We start from the raw sequence: 22182 nt of genomic DNA, 5'->3' as shown, positions 1-22182 counted from the left end.
ACAAAAGTGTCCCCTGCTTTCGTACAAAATGATATTTGTTTACTACTAAAAAATAACAAATTGGATCCATGAATGAACATGGATGGAGAACTCAGTTGATAATTTCCAAAACTTTAACGACTCAATAGATATTAGAAAGGAACTCAATCAACAATATCTATGCATTCTTCACTTGACTATTCATATATCAAAAAAGTTGGGGGGTTAGGTCCCAAGTCACCTCCTTTCCATCTCATATAAATCTCTCAAGTGGTGGGTTTTTTTTTCCTTATTTTTTTATTTTTTTTTAAAAAATTTATTAATTTTTAATTTATATTTATAAATTATTTTAATTTATTTTTTTATGAGATATAAACATTTCAATATTTGATTATAAACATTTATTTTTATTATTGTATAATTAAAAAAAAAAATTTAAATCAAAATTTTTAAATCAATAAAGTCAATAAGATAAACTATGAAATCCAAATCGATCTAATATATCAATACTTTAATTAAATAAAAAGGTTATATTAATTTTATATTAATTTTTTTAAGTCAAATTATATTTTTATCCATCATAAAAATTATTTTAAGATTTACAAAATTAACTTGGTTAATTCTAACAAAGCTTAATTTTAAACTAGAATAAAAAATAAAATTTTAAAATTGACATGTTAAGTTAAATTTAATAATAATATCAAATAATTTTTTTATAATATTATTTATTTTACATTCAATTTTTTTTATTCGAGTGTAGCAGCACTGCTCTATATATAACTTTAAACTATGATTAAAAAAAAATCATAATTAAAAAATGGTTCGTTTCGGTTTTGTTTTTTTCTTTAAAGGAAACAGATCACAGACAGCAGCAGTTCCAGTTTCAGTCGCAGCACTCGCCCCCGCACTCTACCTTTTTCAAAAAAAAAGCCGCTCTTCTCCTAGATTCAGTAAATAATGCGAGAGCTATAGAAAGAGAGAAGAGAAAGAGAGATCGAGAGAAATGGAAAAGGCAACAGCAACCTCAACATCGTGCCCTTCAACACCTCGCTGGAACATTGACAGACCTTTCCTCACCGGCCGTTTCCACCAGGTTTTCTTCTTCACTTCCATTCTCTATTTTTCTTCCCCGAGAACCGAACAATCCTACCACTCGAGTTACGAAAAAATCCCGTTGTTGCTTTTTATTTGCCTCATTTTTTTATTTTTGTTAAAATAAAATTCTGCTTTATGCTGTAACTTTTATGAATACTTGTATTTATCTAGGAAACGAAAGGAACTTCGCGGCTCGCTGATACCAAGGGATTTTCTATGGGTTTATCTAGGTATAAATAAAATATATATACATAATTTGCTTAATTGCATTTTTATCTCTCTTTTGTTCTTATAGGTTAAAATTCTGTGTATATAACATTATATATATGTACTTTGTGCATTTGAGCAGCCATGGTGTGGACAGACCCATTGGCTATTACAATGCTGCTGTTCAGGTATATTTTCACACCTTCATCCTACTACTTTTATGGTTTAAATGATTTTTAGTTTTCTAATTTGGTTACTGGCTTTTTGAATTCCTGAATATTTTTGTTGCTTGCTATTTTCTTTGGTAAATAGGAACTTATCGTCATTGACGACCTCTTGTCTGCTATGGTTGGAATTGAAGGACGATATATTTCAATTAGAAGAATACGTGGAAAGGAGGATCATATCTCTTTCCAGGTCGATGCTTCCATGGACTTGGCAATCCAGGTATGAAGTAGAGGGTTATCCCCATTCATGTATCTATCTATGTATGTGTGTGTGTATTTGCTTGAATGAACATAGGTATGTTGGCAGAGAGCCTGTTGACAGATGCTTATCTCATAAGTCTGTCATTGACAGTGTGCCTGAATAAGTCTATCTTTTTAAGTTAAATCATGCATATTGATGGATTGTTATGCCTGATCGTGTAAGCTGATAAAGACATCATTTCAGGAACTGGCAAAAAGGATGTTCCCTTTGTGTGAGAGCTATCTGATGATTGACCAGTTTGTCGAGTCCAGATCACAATTCAAGAATGGTTTAGTTAATCATGCCTTTGCTGCTGCGCTCAAGGCACTTCTTCTAGTAGGTTCTTTGTGTTGCAAGTCTTTTGATTATTATACATGTGTGGCACGGTGGTTGCTGCATGCCTGTCTCACTTTATTGCTATTGTAACATTGTTGCTCCTATCTGTTTAATAGTTTTGTTAAGCTTATATTGCATGGTGATGGCTGCAGTTTTCTTTCTTTCTTAGTAGTCCTGGTTCTTGCCTGAACACACATTCCTCTTAGCCACAAGTGAGCAGAAAGTAAGAGAAAGCCTAGTTTGACAAAGAAGCATAACTTTAAAATACAGGAGGGAAATGCCCTTGAAATGTGGTGGTCAGACCCCAATCAGGTCTTTAACACGTGCCTGTTCTTAACCATCTAAAATTAGTAAAACAATGGAGTAAATATGACACCAAAACCTTATGGACAGTTATCATTATCAGGACTGTTTTGACTAATGGTATAATATTTATTATTATTATTATTATTATTATTTTTCTTTTTTCCCCTTTCTTGCATCATGCCTTCTAACGGAATGTGTGTCTTCACCATAAGTTGAGCCACAGGTATGCTGTTCAGCATAAACAAAGGGAGTCATTCTGTTTTGAACCGTGGTTATCCTGTTACTGCCCAGATTTAGCTGCTCATTAAAGTCTTAGATACAAATGTTTCTCCTCAGCTGAAAGTAATCTCTGATTTATTTTTTTAATTAGGATTATCAGGCCATGGTCGCACAGCTTGAACACCAATTTAGACTTGGAAGACTTTCCATACAAGGATTGTGGTTTTACTGTCAGGTTTGATTAATAGAATTTGCTCCAAATCTGCATAACCAGTTCTTGGATTCTTTTCTCAAGGGGTTTTCATGCTACGTTGCAGCCCATGATGGGTTCAATGCAAGCTTTATCCATTGTGACACAGAAGGCTTCAGCAAATAATTTTACCGGTTCGTCTGTCCTTAACCTCCTGCAGAGTCAGGTGAATTGTCATGTTTCATTTACTGGATTTGTTGAGTGAACATATGGCTGTTTTCATTACTGTTTTCCTTGGCAGAATTAACTTTGCCCCACTAGTTCATGCTCTTAAACTTTTAAAATTTTATTCTTTTGTTTCCAACATTTTCCCCCTCTTCTAAATCCAGGCTAAGGCAATGGCTGGTGATAATGCAGTGAGATCACTGCTAGAAAAGATGACGCAATGTGCAAGCAATGCATACCTTAGCATATTAGAGAGGTGCATTCTGCAAGCTTACTATTGAATCTTTTTTTTTTTGGCATCCATGAGGTTTGTCATGGATCATGCTTTGAAGAGCGTTTTAAGATAATAGTAATTTCATTTTAGTTTTGACTGGCTAAATCATCATGTCCTTTCATTTTTGGGGCATCCATGAAGGGAAACTTGTATTTGCGCATTTGGCAAGGACAATTGATTTGTCATCTACTCATGTTAGGTGGTTGCAAAAATCATCCCCTTCCATGCAAATTCTAAGACTGCAACAAGCTAACAAATTCCTCTCCTTCAATACTATCAAAACCTGCCTTTAAAATATCTGAATTTGAAACTATCAAGCTAACAAATTGCTGGTTTGCTTAGTTTCTTCCCTTTTCTGTTAATATTGCTCGGCAGCAATGGCTTACTATTCGTTGTCCCTACAAAATATGTACTTTAACTTCTCCTTTGTGGTAGTGGCTCTTGTATTTGGTCTTTGCAAAACCCATGATAAAGCTTCACTGGTCTATATGCAAGCTGCTATAATTTTTTTTTATTTTAATTTTTGTTATGATCTAAAATAAAGTGTAAAAGAAATGTACCATAGCTAAGGATATGCCATGCACTTTGTAGATATGTGTGTAACACTTTATTTTTCCATGATCGATCATGTTGTCATCTCTCTTTGGTTTCATGTGCATGGCCCTTATCTGTTTTCATGTTCCATTTATTCAGAATTTAAGACTGCATTTTAAACTCTAAATGCTGCTTTGATTTGGATTCTGTTTTTCCTAAAGTAAAAGTCAGTTTCTGTACTTGATTTGAAGAGGCACGATAGATTTACTGATGTTTCTTACTATTCATGCACTTCCAGTCTGAGCATTTCTCTGCTTTTCTTACCTTTTGGCATCATAAGGTTGCAATTTGCTTTGATTTATCTTCTTCTTTACTTGGAAATGCTTGTAGGTGGGTCTATGAAGGAGTGATTGATGATCCATATGGTGAATTTTTCATTGCTGAGAACAAATCTCTTCAAAAGGTATAATGACTTTATTTTTTATCATGAGCACTTAAAATTTGCTTAAGATGGTCACGGTTTGTTTTTTATTAGGAGAGCCTCACACAAGATTATGATGCAAAATATTGGCGGCAACGTTACAGCCTTAAGGAAGGAATTCCTAGCTTCCTTGCAAATATTGCTGGGACAATTTTGACCACAGGAAAATACTTGAATGTCATGAGAGAATGTGGACACAATGTGCAGGTTTGTTCATTACTGTCCCCTCAGTACATGGAACATATTTCATACTTGTATGGTGACTGGTACTTACCCTTGAATCCATGATTGGTTGTTTATTGTTTAGGTCCCTGCCTCAGAAAATTATAAACTAACAATCTTTGGCTCAAACCATCATTATCTAGAGTGTATAAAAGCTGCTTATGACTTTGCCAGCGGCGAGCTCTTAAATCTCATTAAAGAAAAGGTAAGCATCGGTTTGCATCGGCATGATAATTTTCATCTATGTACTTGAGTGACTTTATGCTCTGCTTATATTATCATCCATGGAAATTGAAACTGTTTTCCGTGGTGCCAAGTTTCCTATCATAAAATGTTCTTCTCTTGGGTATTTTTCTTCTTTGCTGCAGTATGATCTAATGGGAAAGCTGCGGTCTATTAAGCACTACCTTCTTCTTGATCAGGTACTTCTAGTTTCTGATTAGTTGACTGCCATTTAAACCATTGTCGAGATTTATTGTATGCTTTCAGTGGGCTGTTTGTGAAACTGGTTAATATCTACTTGTTTGTGTATAGTAAGGTGGCCAGTCAAGGCTACCTTTTTCTTTACTTCCTTCTCCCTGTCACATAAGATTGGGAATCACTTTTTGGTGGATTTTATTTGCAAATTTCTAGCACCTTTTCAATAAAAATTTTTAATGTGCCGTGCTTGTTAGATTAATGGTTTGCACGCTTGGTTCTCAGGCATCTGTTTGATTTGTCAAGGTCAAGCATGCAACATTGCATGAGGTTTTTAAGCCCTGAGTGAGTAGCATGCTTGGTCTTCAGACCTAGATTTTCAAAGATAATGATTTGAGAGTGGGGTACCAAGTGATTGGAGGGGGCCCGGGTGCAGATCAAATTGTTATCTTTCAAACTAGCTCTTCCTTGTTAAATGGTCGCTGTCATGAAATGAGAGGATCTACTTTAGGGGACCATTTACTTGTCTATGTGCTTAACAGGCTTTCTATTGCGCTTCTCAGAATGTAGGTGAATTTGATATGTGTCCTTTTTTACCTACTTTTTCATCCCCAATTTTTTTGTTTGTTGGGAGTGGGGTGGGGTTGCCTTCCCAAATAAGCAATTTCTTTTGCTTAATGTGTTGAGGATTGGTTCTTATTTCAATTTATTCTATATTAACCTAATTGAATAATTTCAGGGTGACTTTTTGGTGCATTTTATGGATATAGCTCGGGATGAGCTCACTAAAAAGTTTGATGAGATTTCAGTGGAGAAGTTACAGGTTTCATCCTTTTATATTTTTGTTATAATGAAATGTAACCTGCAGAAGAATTATTTAGCTAAGTATAACAATGATATCTGAAAGCCCGCTCTTTGGTTGCTTAGTCACTGTTAGACCTTGCTCTGCGCACCACAGCAGCTGCAGTAGATCCATGTCATGAGGACTTGACATGCTGTGTGGTAAGTACGTTAATCCCTTTTTCTTTTAAGAGGTGAAACTTGCAATTTGAAATTACATTATCTGTTATTACAACCTTTTGCTTACAGGAAAGATCATCCTTGCTTAAAAGATTGAGCACCCTGAAAGATCTTGAAGTGAGGACTGTTTCCGATGGTAATGATCTAGCAGAGCCACTGAACATTACTGGTCTTGAGACATTTTCATTGAGTTACAAGGTCTGCTCTTTGACATGCCCTTGAAGTTTCTTGTTGGAGATTATAAATGGCATTTCTTTGTAACTTTTCTTTTTCTCTAATTGTTCATACCTTTGCTTTGTTGATATTTTCCACTCTTAATCATTATATATCCTGACCACAATTTTCTTATCTAAAATATCTTGTAATTATTGAGCCTGTTCATGTTGTTCAGGTTGAATGGCCATTATCTATTGTTATCTCAAGAAAAGCCCTGGCAAAATACCAGTTGATTTTCCGCTTTCTGTTTCGCTGTAAACATGTAGACCGCCAGCTTTGCGGAGCTTGGCAAGTGCATCAAGTATGGGCTAGATTGTATCATTTAGAGTAGCTAGACTTTATCTACATCGTTTTGTGCTTCTAATCCATTTCCAATATGCTTTGCAGGGAGTTCGTGCACTTAATATGCGTGGAACTGCCATCTCTAGATCATCTCTAATCTGTCGCAGTATGCTGAAATTCATTAACAGCCTTCTTCACTATCTAACATTTGAGGCATGTTTACTGTATTATCCTAGGCATAAATCTTTTGAACTTGTTTTGCTGAGTTATTGCGTACTAGGTTTAAACTTGAATTTTTTCCCTAGCTTCTGTTTTTTCCTGTTTCCTGGTATTTCATTTCTCTAATGTTACTCAAATGTTTTGTTGTTCCCTAAGGTGACTGATCTTCATGTGGCTCACATGACATGGTTATAAGTTGCCTACTTATATTTGGAAATATTATTGAACCTGAAATTATTCCTTAATGTCAAATAAAATGGATTTTTCTCTCTCCTAAAAGCGTGCAGCTGAGCAGTACCATTGCTGTCTGTCTCAGAACTTACAGTGTACATGCTTTTGCAGTTGATATTAATGATAAAAGAATATGAGAATCTGCACAACTATTTCTGACCTGATGAAGTTCAAAAGAATCATGAAAATTGAAGGGTTTGAGGTTTAATTTTATCATTGCCCATTAAAGAAAAATGAATGAAAAATAATAATCAATGACTGCATCCTTCAATCTACCTTTTTTTTTAATTTGCAATTTATTTTTCCTTTTCTCCCTAGTATTTTGAAATCTACAAGTTTGCTTATGGTTTTTGATAGCAGTACTAAAACATCTGTTTTCAGGTTCTTGAACCTAACTGGCATGTGATGCACAATAGACTTCAGACGGCCAAAAGCATAGATGAGGTACAGCCAGCACTAACTTGCTGGGTTTTAATGTACTCAAGATATCCAATATCAAGCAACTGTTTTATACTTTTAATGCATGTACTTCATTTCAACAGATATGGAAGTGTTCCACCCAAGTTTTGAGTCTGTGAACTCTTCTATATATCTTACTATGTTCTTTATGCAACAGGTTATTCAATATCATGATCTTTTCCTCGACAAGTGCCTGAGAGAATGTCTGCTTCTTTTACCCGAACTGCTCAAGGTTCATTTTCATTTTCATCATCTTATTTTTTAATTTTCTAAAACTAGTTAGTCCATTTAAGGTAAACCACTGGATCAGTAATGAATTTGGGTGTTGGGAAGGAAAATCAAGAAAGGGAAGAGAATGGAGAGAATGAGGGACAAACTTGGGAGAAATATGATGAAAATGATTACAACTTGCCAGCAAAACTTCACTTTTTTCAGGAACAATTTCCTGCTTACTTTCAAATGAAACGAGAGAGAACAGGAGTTGTTGTTTAGAGGAATTCTTTTCTTTTCTAAAGCATGATGGACTTCAGATTGGCTTGTTCAAAATCTTGTTTTATTATCCTGAGAAAAAGAATGTATCCATCATTTCTTTGACCCATGACAATCTACTTTGAGCCTCATAGCAAATCTGTGGTTCAAAGGCACAAGTGTCCCTGACTCGGTACCAATTTCCTGTGATTCAGAGAGCTGAAAATCCTCTTTGGTTGCAGCTCTTCTATCGATAGGTCTTGATAGTAAACACAATTTATCCTTTTCCCTGTCTTTATGTTGTCCGCGTGTCCTCTGAATAGTGAATATTGAAGCTTAACTTGTACCACTGCAATAGAGTTTTTGCATGTCTGGAATGTTTTTCGCTAAATTTAATGACACTATTGATTTGGGATCTCATTTTAGTTCCAATAGGATGAGCATGAGGCTGGAAGCAATGCACAAGATTGTCCGTTACCAGATGAAAACTATATAATGAAGCATGAATATGCTGGCACTCTTTTGGAATGGCAATGCCTAGTTATTGCTTTTTTATTTCACTCATTCATCCTTTCAGTTTTTTCTTACTAATGGAATTTCTGATTGCAGAAGGTGGAGAGGCTGCAATCCCTATGCTTGCAGTATGCAGCTGCAACTCAGTGGTTGATATCATCTTCCATCGGCATTCCAAAGCTAGAGGAACATTCCAAATCAAGCCGCCCATCTCGTATGCTAACAATGACAACTGAAAAAGCAAGTGTCACTGATTCTATACTGTAAGTCTTGCTGATTGGCTATTCAATAGACACGCTCACACACAAAAAAAAAAAAAAAAAACCCTCATTTACCATCATATTTTTGTAGCAAATTTGAGAGGGAATTCAATGCTGAGCTTCAGAGTCTGGGACCAATCTTGAGCAATAGTTCCCAAGCAGAGCCATATTTGACTCATCTTGCACAGTGGATTCTTGGAGTTGGACATGACCAATAAGTTTTGGTACCTGTTCTGTTAAATTGCAGCTTTCCGAGGTGTGAATATGTTGGCTGTTTATTTGCTTTCTTTGCAGAGTGCTTCTGTCTTCTTTCTTGAAAAAGGAGAAAAAAATGACAAATGAACCCAATATTATGGTGGCCCGAGATATTTTTAGGCTTTAGCTTGGATTCAGTGTTTTGGAGTTAAATGCATGTGATGGTATATGTTAACAATCTCAATGTCTTGCTGATGCTATGTTGTATTGTTATATGTGTATTTTTTATGTATTAATTTACATATGGGGTTGAATTTTAGTGGATGGTGGTAGCAAGGTCTTTAGCTACTTACAATACCCTTATTTTGTTAGTTGTTTAGACGAAATTAGCTTGTAGGTTGGAGTCATGAATTGTGGTGCGCAGCTCTTTCCACTTCATTCAAGGTCATGAATAGTGGAGCCTTTCAAATCATCTTCTAGAACATGAACACGACAATCCTTTGATATTGATCTTCAAAATTCCCTGTCTGCATCTCATGCTATTTTCTGTTTGAGTTTTGTTCAAGTCCTCGTCTTTCCCAGCTCAATAACAAGTTAAATTACTATCTGATAGTTAGACTCACATCCTCCCTAATCTGTAGAAGAATTATCTGTGGGCAAGATTTGATCGACTAGACAAAGCATGCTTCTTGTTTTCAATAAATATTGATGACGGACATTGTTCAATAGCATACTAATCAGACTGGGTTTTCCTTCCATGACTTTAGTCCAACTTAGTTTATTTTCTGCAAATGAATTACACATGAGCAGAAGCACTTTATTTTCCCTTAACAAATTTTTTTTCAAGTCACCAATGACTTTAAGCCATCGGATTGGATGGAGTCGTACAAATTGAAAGAACAAAAAAGGCCTGCCGCATCAAGTTATTGAAAAAGACTGGGGAAAGGAATGGACAGAATTCCAGAGTGTGAAATGTCTATGAAGCAGATAAATGCTACACATTAAGGCTGTTCATCTGGCAGATCAAGTCAAGGTAGATGGTACAACATTTATTTCATTCTAGCTGGAGCAATGCAAGCCCATTGTCCCCAGGTGGGTTTTTACTCGTAAGATACAGTTGAAAGCTTAAGAGCGCCAGAAACGGCTACTGGTAAAATCGATAGATCATCATATGACTGCATGCACTTGCATGGATCCTGATTCATCATACTCCTTTAAGTTTAACATGGATGTGATGATAGGAGCTATATACAGCAGATTCCAGAAACAAGACAACAAACAACGAGATGCGTTTCCTGTCCCTTTCCCACCCTTTCCTTCTGTTTCTGTTCACCTCTGCTGTTGCAGTTCAGGTTTTGCGGACCAAGAGATTAAAAAAGCCCTTTTTGCACTCCCTGGCAATGTTCTTAACGGCCTTGTTACAACTGGACAGCCAAAGGGGTCAAACTGGTGACTCATCCGGGTGGCCAATCGATGTAGGAAATGAGATTTACCGTCGTTGCTGGCACATCGCACAAATGGTGGCCGGCTTAATATTTGCAAAGGTGCAATGTTCACAGGACCAGTGGCCCGGGTCATCTATATTTCTACTAGGTCCACTTGACCTAGATGTTGAGCCCTTGCCTCTACCAGCTCTTGCCCTACTGCTACCACCTCCCAAGCTCTTCGAGCTTGCTGTTCTGCTGCATGTACCATGGGAATTCACATCTGATAGACCATTCTCTAAAGCCCGGACTAAATTCTCAAAGTAGTTCCGAGTAACACTTCCCACAAAAAAAATAACAAAAAAACCTATTAACTTGAAAATTCAAAGGCAAGGACAGGAGAAAGACAGACAATTTAAGTAACTTCCCAGCCCCTCTTTTCCAAGAGAACTGAGACTGATTCCTGCAGCTTCTGATTTGGGCTAAATTTTCCAGATAGAAAACCATGTTTCTAGTGATGTAATCAGTGTATATTTAAGAAGTACCTGGTCAACCCAGCAAGTTTTGTGCGGAACTCGTTAAAATCTTTTGACGGGCCCTCTGCATTTAGGTAAATTTGGAGCTCCTTCTCTGCACATTGATGAAGTCGCTCCAATCCAGACTCAGCCTCACCTGTGTAAATGGCATCGATCAAAACACAAAATGATTGAACTATCTGCATTGAATTGGAAGAAATGACCTACCTTGCACATACTCAAAGAACATCCTCTTGGCATGTTCATGCTCAGGTAAATAATATCCATAGGCATAAGTCCATTTTAGAACTCGCCTACATTCAACTATCTGTGGACAGACAAAACAAACAAAATAAATATTACACACAAAAACAAGAAAAATGCTAGAGATACTTTAACTAAAAATCTTTCACAAAATGATACAGCATTTTGTGATTACATCAACCACTCCATTCCATAATTATGATAGCGTCATTAAATTTGAAAAGATTTGCATCCCATAATTTGAAAACACTCCTATACGACGAGTGAGTTTTAGTAAGAAGTTCAAATATGCCTAAAGCATTACTTGAGAAGAAATACGTTCATGTACATAATGAAAAAAAAAATCCACTAAAAAAGGCATTAAGGGATGCCATCCATTTACATGAAACAAAAATCACATAAAAAAATCCTCAAACTCCAAAATATCATCTATCCTTGCAAAAGGTTCTCATGTATGCCAAATTGTAATGTCCTAATCCACATATCGAATGCCTTGCAGATGAATGTGTATCGTGAATCTACGATAACAGAAATGGACATATTATGTTCGTATAGGAGTGCTTACCTGTAGCCAAGCCTCTATTATGAACTTCAGCTGTGACTCAGGTTGGCACTGTATGTCACTCAGCTTCTCAAGCTACAAAAAAACAAAATCATCACTCTCTGAAAGTTACAAGCGTATACATATAATATGCTTGTATGTACCCATGTACTTTCTGTTCCCCAAAGAGAATAAGATCGATTTCCAATTACTTACGACAGTGAAGACTACAGTCATCTTTGATTAAAAAATTGATTCTAGAATAAATCTGTAATTATTCCACAGGTCTGATCTCTAGCTTGGTGTGCAATAACCCACAGAAATTTCCAACAAGGAAATAATAGTTTTACGGTTTCAAGTTTCCAGGTTGCTACCACAATTTCTTGGTTGACATTAGCCAATGCAACTTTAGGAAAATAAGCGCTAATCTATATGATATGCCTTTCAGTAAAAATTACTCTCAAAGAATCAACCATGACAGGATAGCTGCCCATACATAGTTGACAGTAAGTAGCGCTTACATGTACATTTTGCATTTGCTGTAGGTCTGCCAATGCCTTTTGCCGAGACTGCAGGGAGGAAAAAGAAGTTCAGAGCCATGGATTCAAATCAGTAACATGTCAAGCAAGATTAGGAATTCAGTTACTGGCAGAATATAAGTGACAGGTAATCATATTCAAAAGAAATAATGTGACAGAATTCATAGCATTACAGAGTAAGAAAACAGTAGCCATATGACCCATTCAATATATTTTAAAAAATCATTGTAATCATTTCAGTGCTGCTTTGGTTGGGCATAGCATTGCTCAGCTGAGCACCTTTTGGTGACTAGCACCCTAGGTAAAATGACTTGGCGCCTAGAGGGGCACATTCATCTTTAAGGGTGTTGGTCTTATTATTATAAACGGCACCATCCAAGTACATACTGCCAGAGGCAGCCATCGGTTCCTCCAGCTGCACTTTACTGTATACGCAGCAATACAACAAATTTGTGCAGCTGCTAGATCTTCAATCTCTTCCCCACTTGAGTTGTCATTCTTGGAGTCGTCGGAAAATAGAACACAGCATAAATTGACCTTTTGATCGAACACAGGAGGCTAATTAGGGTTCTCAAACAAAGATCTAAAATCTAGCACGTCCCAAATTCCAAGCCTCTATATCTATTCCTCAGTTTTATATTTCTCCCAAAGTTCATGTTTCCTCATAATGAATCCAGTTTAATGGCCAAACTTCAGCTTAAAAGTTTAGGGTCCTGATCACGAAAAGCTTTCCAGAAATATTTTTTTTTATCAATATGTGCCAAACAAATGATCTGAAGATCGATTGATAACAGAGAGATAAGTAAATACCATACAAGGATTAACTTTACAAGCAAAAAGGTCAGCTGTTTGTACTTACTGATTGATTGGTTGCCCATCTTTCATAATAATGTGTGTATCTCTCCAGAGAGTTTTTGGCCATTTCTCTTCGCTTCTCAGCCTCATCATACTGCAACCAGAAGAACCAATACACAACATCAGATGATTATACAACACCATGCAAGAAGCAAAAATCACCTGTCCTCTCTCCATGAACTGAAACAAAAATGTCTGAAAAAAATCAATATACCACTCCCTCTTGCTTTGCAGTCTCATAACGGTTACATGCATAAAAACCACCTGTCCTCTCTCCATGATCTGACCATGCACCAAGGCAAAGCCTGCAATCACATGTAATAAAATGAGTATATGCTTTGAAATTCTCTTCTTTCTTTTTTATTTATGGAGAAGAAAGCACAGAGGATGTTTAAAACAAATATGGATTAAGGCATTTAGCTCGTATAAGCTGAGCTCTTGTTGAGTTGACAGTGTTATTAAGAAGATGCACTATAGAATCAAATCTGTTCTGGAGAGAAGTAATTCCAAATTTAAGTAAAACAATGAGGTTGTGGATCGCTTATTCATAGTGTATTCTGGATCAAAAGAATTCTGATGTTGCCAGGGCATACAAGATAGGATTGCCTGGTTGAGAGCAAGAGCACAACTTGTGTGCTAGCTTACCAACAAAATTCAAATTTGCAAGGTGGTGTGCATGTAATATGCATGCACCCTTGATTTTTCTCAATTGGTCGCTTGCACTTCGGGCAAGGCTTGGAATTAGCCAATATCCTGAAATTCAATGAAAATATAATTTACCGTTAGGGAACAGAGAAGTTTTGAGAACAGAGCAGAAGACTTCCTGGGGAATTAATTATTATTTTGTACAAAGGCAAGTAGAGCATCACACAAATCATATTTACTGATAAGCAAGCACGTGCTCGTGTGCTTACAATGCACCAAAAAAATGTATCCTCCAATGAGGCTACATGAGTAAACAATGAATGTGTATCCTCCAAACTTGATAGTTGCTAAGTTAATTGACAACATAGAAATAAGATTTATCTGATAAATTAAATGATAATTCCACTCTCATCACATAATCCATCAACAAACTTAACTGCAGTTAGGAACTGATATTTATTGGGAAAAAATACAAATCACAATGATTTCGCACTTTAAAAGGTTTCTGCTTTTGGTCCCTATCTTATCCCTAAAGCCATTAACTGGAGACATGGAGACTCTTTCTGCCTACAACCTGCCCAGAACCTTACAAGCAAAACATCACATGCAGCATGGATCAGAGCACGAATTATTTCTATTGTATACAGCTCAGTTGACTACAAATTCATATACTAACTTTTCCACATCAATAAAAGTCTATCAGAAGATCAACTTCCTATCACGAGTACTAGTTCTCAAAGCAGTTCAAGAATGAGCTAGGTAAAATATGTGCAGATATGGCCATAATCTTCAGAACCACGATAGCTATTCCAGTCCAACATCCCAAGCCCTAAATTACATTCCCTTTATTGTCCTTCATTGATATCCTTCAGCTGCCAAAACAATACATGATTAAAGAATAGTTCTAGATGTTGTTCTTATGTTCCATACCAGTTCATATTTTCAGACTCAGCACTGTTCTTCAGTATCCACTTGGCCACAGTACCACAATCAACAGGTCGGTGAGCTTCCTCAGTACACTGCAAAATCAAGTCCATATGAGATACAATGACAAGAAAATGAATTATCAGGTGTTCACAAAAGCGCAACTATTATGAAAATAATGTTTCTCAGAGAACTGCAAGAAAAACTGAGATCCTTGAAAACTTGAAGAGACTCACATTCCAGCAGAAGCTGTATGCACAGCGGCAGGTAACATCATAGCTCCCACTGCCAACAATAAAATCCACAGCATAATCACAGCCAGGAGCAGGGCACCATTTGGTCTACAAAATAACCCAAATAATATTGATTACACTGCAAAACAAGAAGAAGAAGAAGAAGAAGAAAGTTCACAATAAACAGGCCAATTTTTCCTGGTTTCATGGGTTGTCACAAGTCACTAAAAAGATGACTGTCAAAGTATCATTTTATTGTGGGACTGATTCAGACAACACTAAGCTCAAAGAGAAACAAGTTAAAAAATAATGAACATGGAATTAAGGTCTAAATCTGAGGTGGAGCCTGCCAAATCAAACCCTGAACCCTGCTTCAGTTCCTCACTTAGCTGAATCCTAGAAGTACAAATTTTCAAACCCTGATTAGGCAGGGAGTCTTGGTCTTACTTCCTAAATTAGGATTAACAAGAAAGCTCAATGTAAGGCATGCTTGGAGCAAAGAAAAAGTCCTTGCTCACTGGTCCCTAACCAAAGTCACAATCCTAATAGTTAAATAGTCAGAAAATAGCATGCACACCAAATGCTGGTAAAGAAAAAGAAGTGACTATGGATTGTGTTAATTATACAAGTAGAAAATTTATAATTTTGATGTTTATAGATCACTGCAAAAAAAAAAAAAAAAAAGCTCATGCTTTAGCTTATGATCACAGCTAATCTTTACTCTTTTGCACTTATCACTAAAGTTAAAAGTGAGGTCAAAAGTATTAATTTAATATAAAAGAAAAAAAAAAAACCCTGCACATGCACATTTTAGAATGAAGTACCTTTCTATTGTCCTCAATATAAGATCTTATGAAATAACGAGAATGTTTCTCATTGTCTTCATCAGAAGTCAATAAATTAATCATATCTTGACCAACAGCAGCATTACAAGATGGATCAGGACATCGCAACATTAAACATCCAGGACCATCATTAATGGCTGTGCTGATGTAACCTAGAAAGGAAAAAGCAAAGGAAAAAAATGTAAGTAAGGGTTAACGCAAAACATAATTATTTAAAATGTTGCAATGAGTTCTGGCATGCAGCACAATGAGCTATTAATGTCCAGGTGAAAATTGCTTCTCTTCAACAACATAGGCTAGAAAAGCAATCTTCCCTGCCATTACTTACACAGTTTCATCAGCATCCACAAAGAAGCAATTTCCATTTTTCCTACACAGCAATTGATGAGATTTTTTCCTAATACACAACTTTATATTATTGGACATAACTTTTAATACAACTACTGAATCGGGCTGAAATTTTGCTAGAAAACTCTAGAGGCACTTTTACCTATGGAATTAAAATTTCATAGAAGTGGCATATGACCAGAAGTTACCATTCAGGATTTGCAATATTTTCCTAATTGATTGAGGATTTTTTTTTCCTATTTGGTTTAGAATTCTTCTATTATTTTTCCAGTTTTGTTTAGGATGTTTTCCATAGTATAAATAAGGTTATTAAGCTTGTATTTTGTGTTGTCGTTCTTGTAGTCTTTCTTGTGTTACTTCCTTCTATGTCAGTTAGTATCAGCGCCCAACGATCTCAGGTTATTGCTTGATGTGTGCTACAATCTCAAGTTATTTTGTTTGTTGTGTGCTACTAAATAACCATGGTTGGAAGAGGTCGTTGAGCAAAACATGTTCGGATAAGAGGTTCCTCTCAAGAGTGAAATGTTCAAGAGTTGGTGATATAACATGCAAAAACAAATTACAAAATTAATTTGTCGACTGAAGGTAATAAACATGCAAAGGCAAGTTGAAGAATTATCACATCAATTAATATAGATGAAGAAAAGAATATTGGAGGATCGTGAGAAGAGTAGTCACAGAAACATGACTAATTTTGAGAACCTGTTTCAAGGGCATAAGCAAAGGAGGGAACTTCTTTATCAGGTTGAATATGACATTGAAACTAAAAAAATTTATGATTCTAATTCTTGTGTGGATTGGAATCAACCACCAAAACTTGATGAAGAAGAAGCTCAAGATGTCACTAAGCTTGCGGGTTGTTGAAATCCTAAAAGCTATGTAAATTGGGATCTACAATGATTCTCTCATGAAAGTGAAGAATTATTTGATACTCCAAACAAGTCTTTTGGAGTTAACTTTTAAGATATTTAAGTATTAGAAATTTCCGGCCACAAAGAAATCAACGGACCAAGTTATTAGTCATCGCTAACAATTAAGTGTCAAAAGTTGATGTTTGAAGAATTTCAAGGTGGATTTGAAGTTGTCAACAAAGGTGTGTTGCCAACATAAAACATCTTAGTTGTTGTCAAGGGCAAGAACGTTATGCTGAATTTTGAGTCAGAGTTTGAAAAGGCTACTACAAGAGTTGTTGCACATGGTCTTCAACATAACTCTAAGACTACTTTCATTGTTTGGGAGGATGAGCATGTTGTTTGTAGGTACGATGTTTCTAACGAAAAGGTCGGGCAGGTGAAAGGTTGAAAAATCTTAATTGGACATCTAAGAAATCAAGGCAAGAGCAATGTGAACTTGAGGATGAGTTCTTTCCAATCCAGGAAGACTGGTGCAAGAAAAAAAATAATTAATACATAGCTTTAAATTATTGGGCATGACTTTTGATCCAACTGTTAGATTGGGTTGAAATTTTGCTAAAAGATTCTAGAGGCACTTTACCTATGGCGTTAATATTTCACAGCAATCAAAGATCAGGAAGGTCTTCTAATAATGACTAGAAGTTACTGTTTGAGATTTGCAATATTTTCCTAGTTGTTGCCATTTTTTTTCTTATTTGGTTTAGAACTCTTTTAATATTTTTTTCAGGTTAGTTTAGGATGCTTTTTCATAGTATAAATAGGTTATTTAGCTTGTGTTTTAGAAGACTACTTAAAAAGAAAATATTTAGTAATAAAATTTTGAATTAGGGTTTTTGTGTAATCCCTTTTCGGTATAATTTTGTGTTCTTATATTTGTTGTCTTTCTCATGTTGCTTCCATTTGCATTAAAAAGCACACATGAACTTTGGAATCTTTTTAGATCAAAAGCATTTACATATGAACTTTGGAATCTTTATGAATCAATAACACAAACCAGCTAATAAACAATAGAACCACTATAATTCTCACATGTTAACTTTCTTCCCAATGCCCAGATAGACTTCAAAAACTACGTTTTGACATAATCATAATGACTATTGTTAATGGAAGAGAAGATAAACTTTCTTCTCTAGACCTCTCACTAATATACTTCGTTTTGGAGGTATCCCTTCCTCCTTGACAGTATATTTTATATCAAAAGAGGTAAAACAACCATCAGCATTTGGTGCAGCACCCACATTTTGGTGTTCTCTTCTTTCTTTCTAATGAAGAAGGAGCAATTCTACCTTATATTTAACAACTTGACAGCCACAGTTTCTCCATTTGTGGTGGTCACAACTGTAAGCATAATAGATATATAGCAAACTTCAAAACCACTTGGTAATGGTGAGCACACCTCATCCTCATTTAGAAGAAGATGCTAACCTCTACTGGTTCACATAATAACACTTTTTTGTACTGTATTTCCCACAATGATGAAAAAAAGAACAATGATAGAGGAGAAATAAGGAGTTCATTAATCAGCTCCTGACAAGAGTAAGAGACTGCCCTTGAATTAATAAACTCCAGCTGACACGTTCGAGATAACACACCTCCACTATGACTTCCAAACTGATTGGGAAATTATTTACAAATATCTCTAGCAAGGAATTCAGCTGGACCGGAAAAAAAAAAAACTGTTCTGCACCACCGCATCTATTGCCATTAGGAATGCCGCTGTACAATTCAAAGCCCTAAACCAAATAGTTTTAATTTTGCAAAATAAACTTTCAACTGGGAAATATTTTTGACTCACTAAAATGCTCGGAACAAAACAAACAATGAAAACAACAACGTAACAGATACTAAAAAGGTAATACATTTTTTTACGATGTTAAAGGAAACCAGACACGTCTTTTATGCAAAATCACAATAGTTTCACAAACATGTCAATTATTAAGGCAGGAAGACAAGAATAATAAAAGGTCAACACATTATTCAAGATAACCTTACAACAAAACTAACAGAGATGAGGCTTTGATGTTCTTGGGATACAACACACCTGCCCAGCATGAATTGCAAAACGGATGACCACAAGCAGCAGCAAGCAATCTATCAGAAGGATAAGTTTCGAAACAAATCCCGCAAGTCATCTGTCAAAGCAGGAGCATTCATCGCATCAAATTCACAAAAAAAATATATAATTAAGAAAGCAAGCAAGCAAAACATAAGCTGCATACTTCTCTACCATCAGGAAATGGAACAACCGGTTCCTCCAGTAAACCAACAGCCTTTCGAACCTTTTCCTCATCCGCAAACCATTCATCATGCACTTTACTCACACTCCTGTAAATCCAGAGGAATACAAATATTCTTCACTAAGATGTAAACCCACAGACCAAAAAGGCTCATTTTATTCATTCAAAAAAACAAAAGACTGTAACATCCAATATGAAACCATGTCGATTACTGCCTTACCAGTTATAGTACCGGAGAAGTATACTGGCCGCAACCTTTGAAATGGAAAGCACAGTAGCTATCCTCATAACATCATCATCTTGTCGCTGCCGTATATCTTCTTCACTCAAAACCGTATAGTTTTGCTTTCACATTAAACAAATTCATCAGTAAACGAATTACAAAATTCATTCCTAGAATTTACAGATTTGACAGAAAGAATCGAACTTTACTGATAAACTTCACAGATCAAAACTTAAAAAGAGACAGCAAACAAAAGGCATCAAATCAGGATGGTAATTACAGAATTGCCATGAGGAGTAAAAAAGTACCTGGTGGCGATGAGAGATGAGATCATCGGAATCATCCGAGTCGTTGTCGATGAACTCGTAATCGGCGACGTCAGCATCGTCGCTGTCGAAACCATCTTCTTCTCCGCCGCTGTAGAAATCATCCTCCGCCGATTCCGCAGCCGCGTCTTGCATATCGAGCTCGTCCTCCGAATCCATTGATTTTGAGTTTCTTTGCGTTCCTTCAAGACCCTAAGAAATTGATACAAACTATAGATGATTAAAGAAATGGAGAGAGGAGGGGGTTGTAAGATAAGAGGAATAGACAGGGATGTAATGGAGATTTGGCGAGGGAGATATGAGAGGAAAGCGAGGGAGGAGAGAGGGGAAGAAATGCTTTATGGTTTTGCTTTACTTTATTTATTATTATTGCTGCTGCTGCTGTTTGGAAGCAAAGAGAGGGGAATGAATGATTTTTTAAAATAATAATTAATTATTGTTACGTTTGAATTTAATGGATTATTAGTTTTATTCAATTTCAATTTTATTAACCTATAAAAAAAAATCATAGAAATCAGTTTATAAGAATTTTGGTTTTTTTAAGAGAGAAATGATGGGGTTGTTTAGATACAACTTTGTCACGTCCTCCTCCCGTCGAGGAAAGGGGATACAGAGAGAGAGCCAGTGAGAGAGCTTTTGCTTTTATTTAATATATAATATACAATTTATTGAAGAATGGACTGTGATAAGATTGGTAAGTTAAGACCTACAGAGATCTTGGTTGTCTGAAGAGAGGGTGTACTTCCATTACACTGTAAAATGCTTTTTTATATGATTGTTTTTTGAAAAATTATTTTTAAATTATTTTTAAATTTATTTATTTATTTAAAATTTAATCAATGAAAAATATTTTTTAATTAAAGAAAAATTTGGCTTGATTTTCATAAAAGTGTTTTCCTATAAAATTTAGACGAAAAACACTTTCCGAAAGTTGTGAAAAATTTAGAAGTATCATATTATTTGCTGATTATATCAAATTTGATCCTCAAAATTTTGATTAATATGTATATTTTGTTTTGAATATTTATTTTTTAATTTCATCTCTTAAAATTTAATTTTTATATTAATTTGATCCTCATTTTTATTATTATTATTTTTTTTATTGAAATTTTTTATTTATCAAATTTGATCCTTATTCTTTTGATTGTTACTTATTTTTTTTTGAAATAATTTATGAAATGTTAATTATTATTATTATTTTAATTTCTTCATCTAAATATTTTTTTATTTTTTAGGTTTGATCTCTGTTATTTGATTATTATTTATTTTATTTGAGATAATTTATAAAATTAATTTTTTTTCAATTTTATTCTCATTCAATTTTTCAATTTGTAAGATTTGTTTCTCGTTATTTTAATGAACTTGAAAAAAAATAAAGCATTAATAATTTTATTTACCAGCTCATTTTCCATGACATAACCAAACACTAAAAAAGTGTTTTTTAACTTATTTTTCATTACACTGCCAAATATTAGAAAATAATTCACTTTCTTGTAATTCACTTTTAAAAAAAATTACTTTCCAGCAAATAAACGGGCCTTAATTTTCTAAATTTTGTAAAACTACATCGTTTAATTTCAAAGTTTTGGCTTAAGATTATCCTTCTTCCTCTATTATCACTGTCAAGTTAGATTGCAGTCAGATAAAATAAAATCTCTTTTTTTTTTTATTATTCAAATAATCTACTTTTACTTTAGAATTCTATGCTAGATTATTGGCCTACATTGTGTTGAGATGTTGTTGAGGCCCTCGAGGGTAATATATTTTTAACATGTAAAAAATATTCAAGTGTTATTCATTTTTTTATGGTGGAAAACAAAATTAAATCTTGTGAAAAATAATTTAATATGATTTGGTCAGTTTAACATATCAAAAAATAATTTTACTCGAATAAATATTAAATATGATGTATTTTTTAAAAAAATATTTAAACAACAACATTATTAGTTGATTTGAATCAACTCATGTTAATATATCAAGTTATAAGATATAATAACCTTATAAAAAACAATTCAAAATAAATTAAACATCCCTATTTATTTGAAAAAAAAAAATTTAAGCATAAGATGACGTGGATCTCCATGCAAGTTTCAAGATAAAAAAAGTTTTACTTGAGGATGTATATCAAATATTAATATAAATTATATATTAGGATTTCATCTAACATCCTAGACTTTTAGGTTAGATAATTCTTTGACAGTTTTTATTAAAATGAAAAGAAAATGTCCTAGGATAAGAGGATTATGCGCCCACACCACCAATTTATGAAATCTCAGTCCTCTTTCTAAGAGATATTTCAAGTCTATTTAAAAGTGTAGTTATGGTTGTTTTTTTAAAGTGTTTTTTTATTTGGAATACATCAAAATAATTTTTTTTATTTTTTTAAAATTATTTTTGATATCAACATATCAAAATAATTTAAAAATATCAAAAAATATTAATTTAAAATAAAAGAATTAAAATTTTTTTAAATATTTTTAAAAACATAAAAACAATTAATTACGTGGACAGTTTTACTGCTGAAAAAGGATTG

The 22182-nt window shown here is 34.7% G+C and overlaps 2 protein-coding genes across 2 annotated transcripts; one reads left to right on the top strand and one right to left on the bottom strand.

The window, feature by feature from the left end:
* The first annotated feature begins 821 nt into the window (after positions 1-821).
* Positions 822-9135, top strand: LOC118043154 (gamma-tubulin complex component 2). The gene is made up of 21 exons (XM_035051021.2): positions 822-1072; positions 1246-1304; positions 1424-1469; positions 1594-1728; positions 1954-2085; positions 2762-2845; positions 2928-3026; positions 3190-3281; positions 4224-4296; positions 4369-4521; positions 4622-4741; positions 4905-4958; positions 5693-5776; positions 5881-5955; positions 6043-6171; positions 6365-6490; positions 6577-6684; positions 7303-7365; positions 7538-7612; positions 8458-8624; positions 8713-9135. The coding sequence occupies exons 1-21, from the start codon at positions 983-985 to the stop codon at positions 8837-8839; spliced, it is 2091 nt and encodes a 696-aa protein (XP_034906912.1). The 5' UTR covers positions 822-982; the 3' UTR covers positions 8840-9135.
* Positions 9136-9765: 630 nt separating this feature from the next.
* Positions 9766-20144, bottom strand: LOC118043155 (probable E3 ubiquitin-protein ligase ARI8). Its single transcript, XM_035051022.2, has 15 exons — positions 19632-20144; positions 19321-19445; positions 19083-19188; positions 18905-18995; positions 15581-15753; positions 14760-14864; positions 14530-14618; positions 13600-13707; positions 13169-13259; positions 12959-13048; positions 12082-12129; positions 11585-11656; positions 10984-11083; positions 10786-10912; positions 9766-10579 (listed from the first exon to the last, which is right to left on the bottom strand). Exons 1-15 carry the CDS (start codon positions 19806-19808, stop codon positions 10306-10308), a joined length of 1776 nt encoding a protein of 591 aa, XP_034906913.1. The 5' UTR covers positions 19809-20144; the 3' UTR covers positions 9766-10305.
* Between the last annotated feature and the right edge of the window lie 2038 nt (positions 20145-22182).

The sequence above is a fragment of the Populus alba genome, chromosome 10 (assembly GCF_005239225.2).
Source record: "Populus alba chromosome 10, ASM523922v2, whole genome shotgun sequence".
In the NCBI taxonomy this organism is placed as follows: Eukaryota; Viridiplantae; Streptophyta; class Magnoliopsida; order Malpighiales; family Salicaceae; genus Populus; species Populus alba.
Note: the sequence above shows the minus strand (reverse complement) of the source record. Positions and strands in the feature narration are given on the sequence as shown.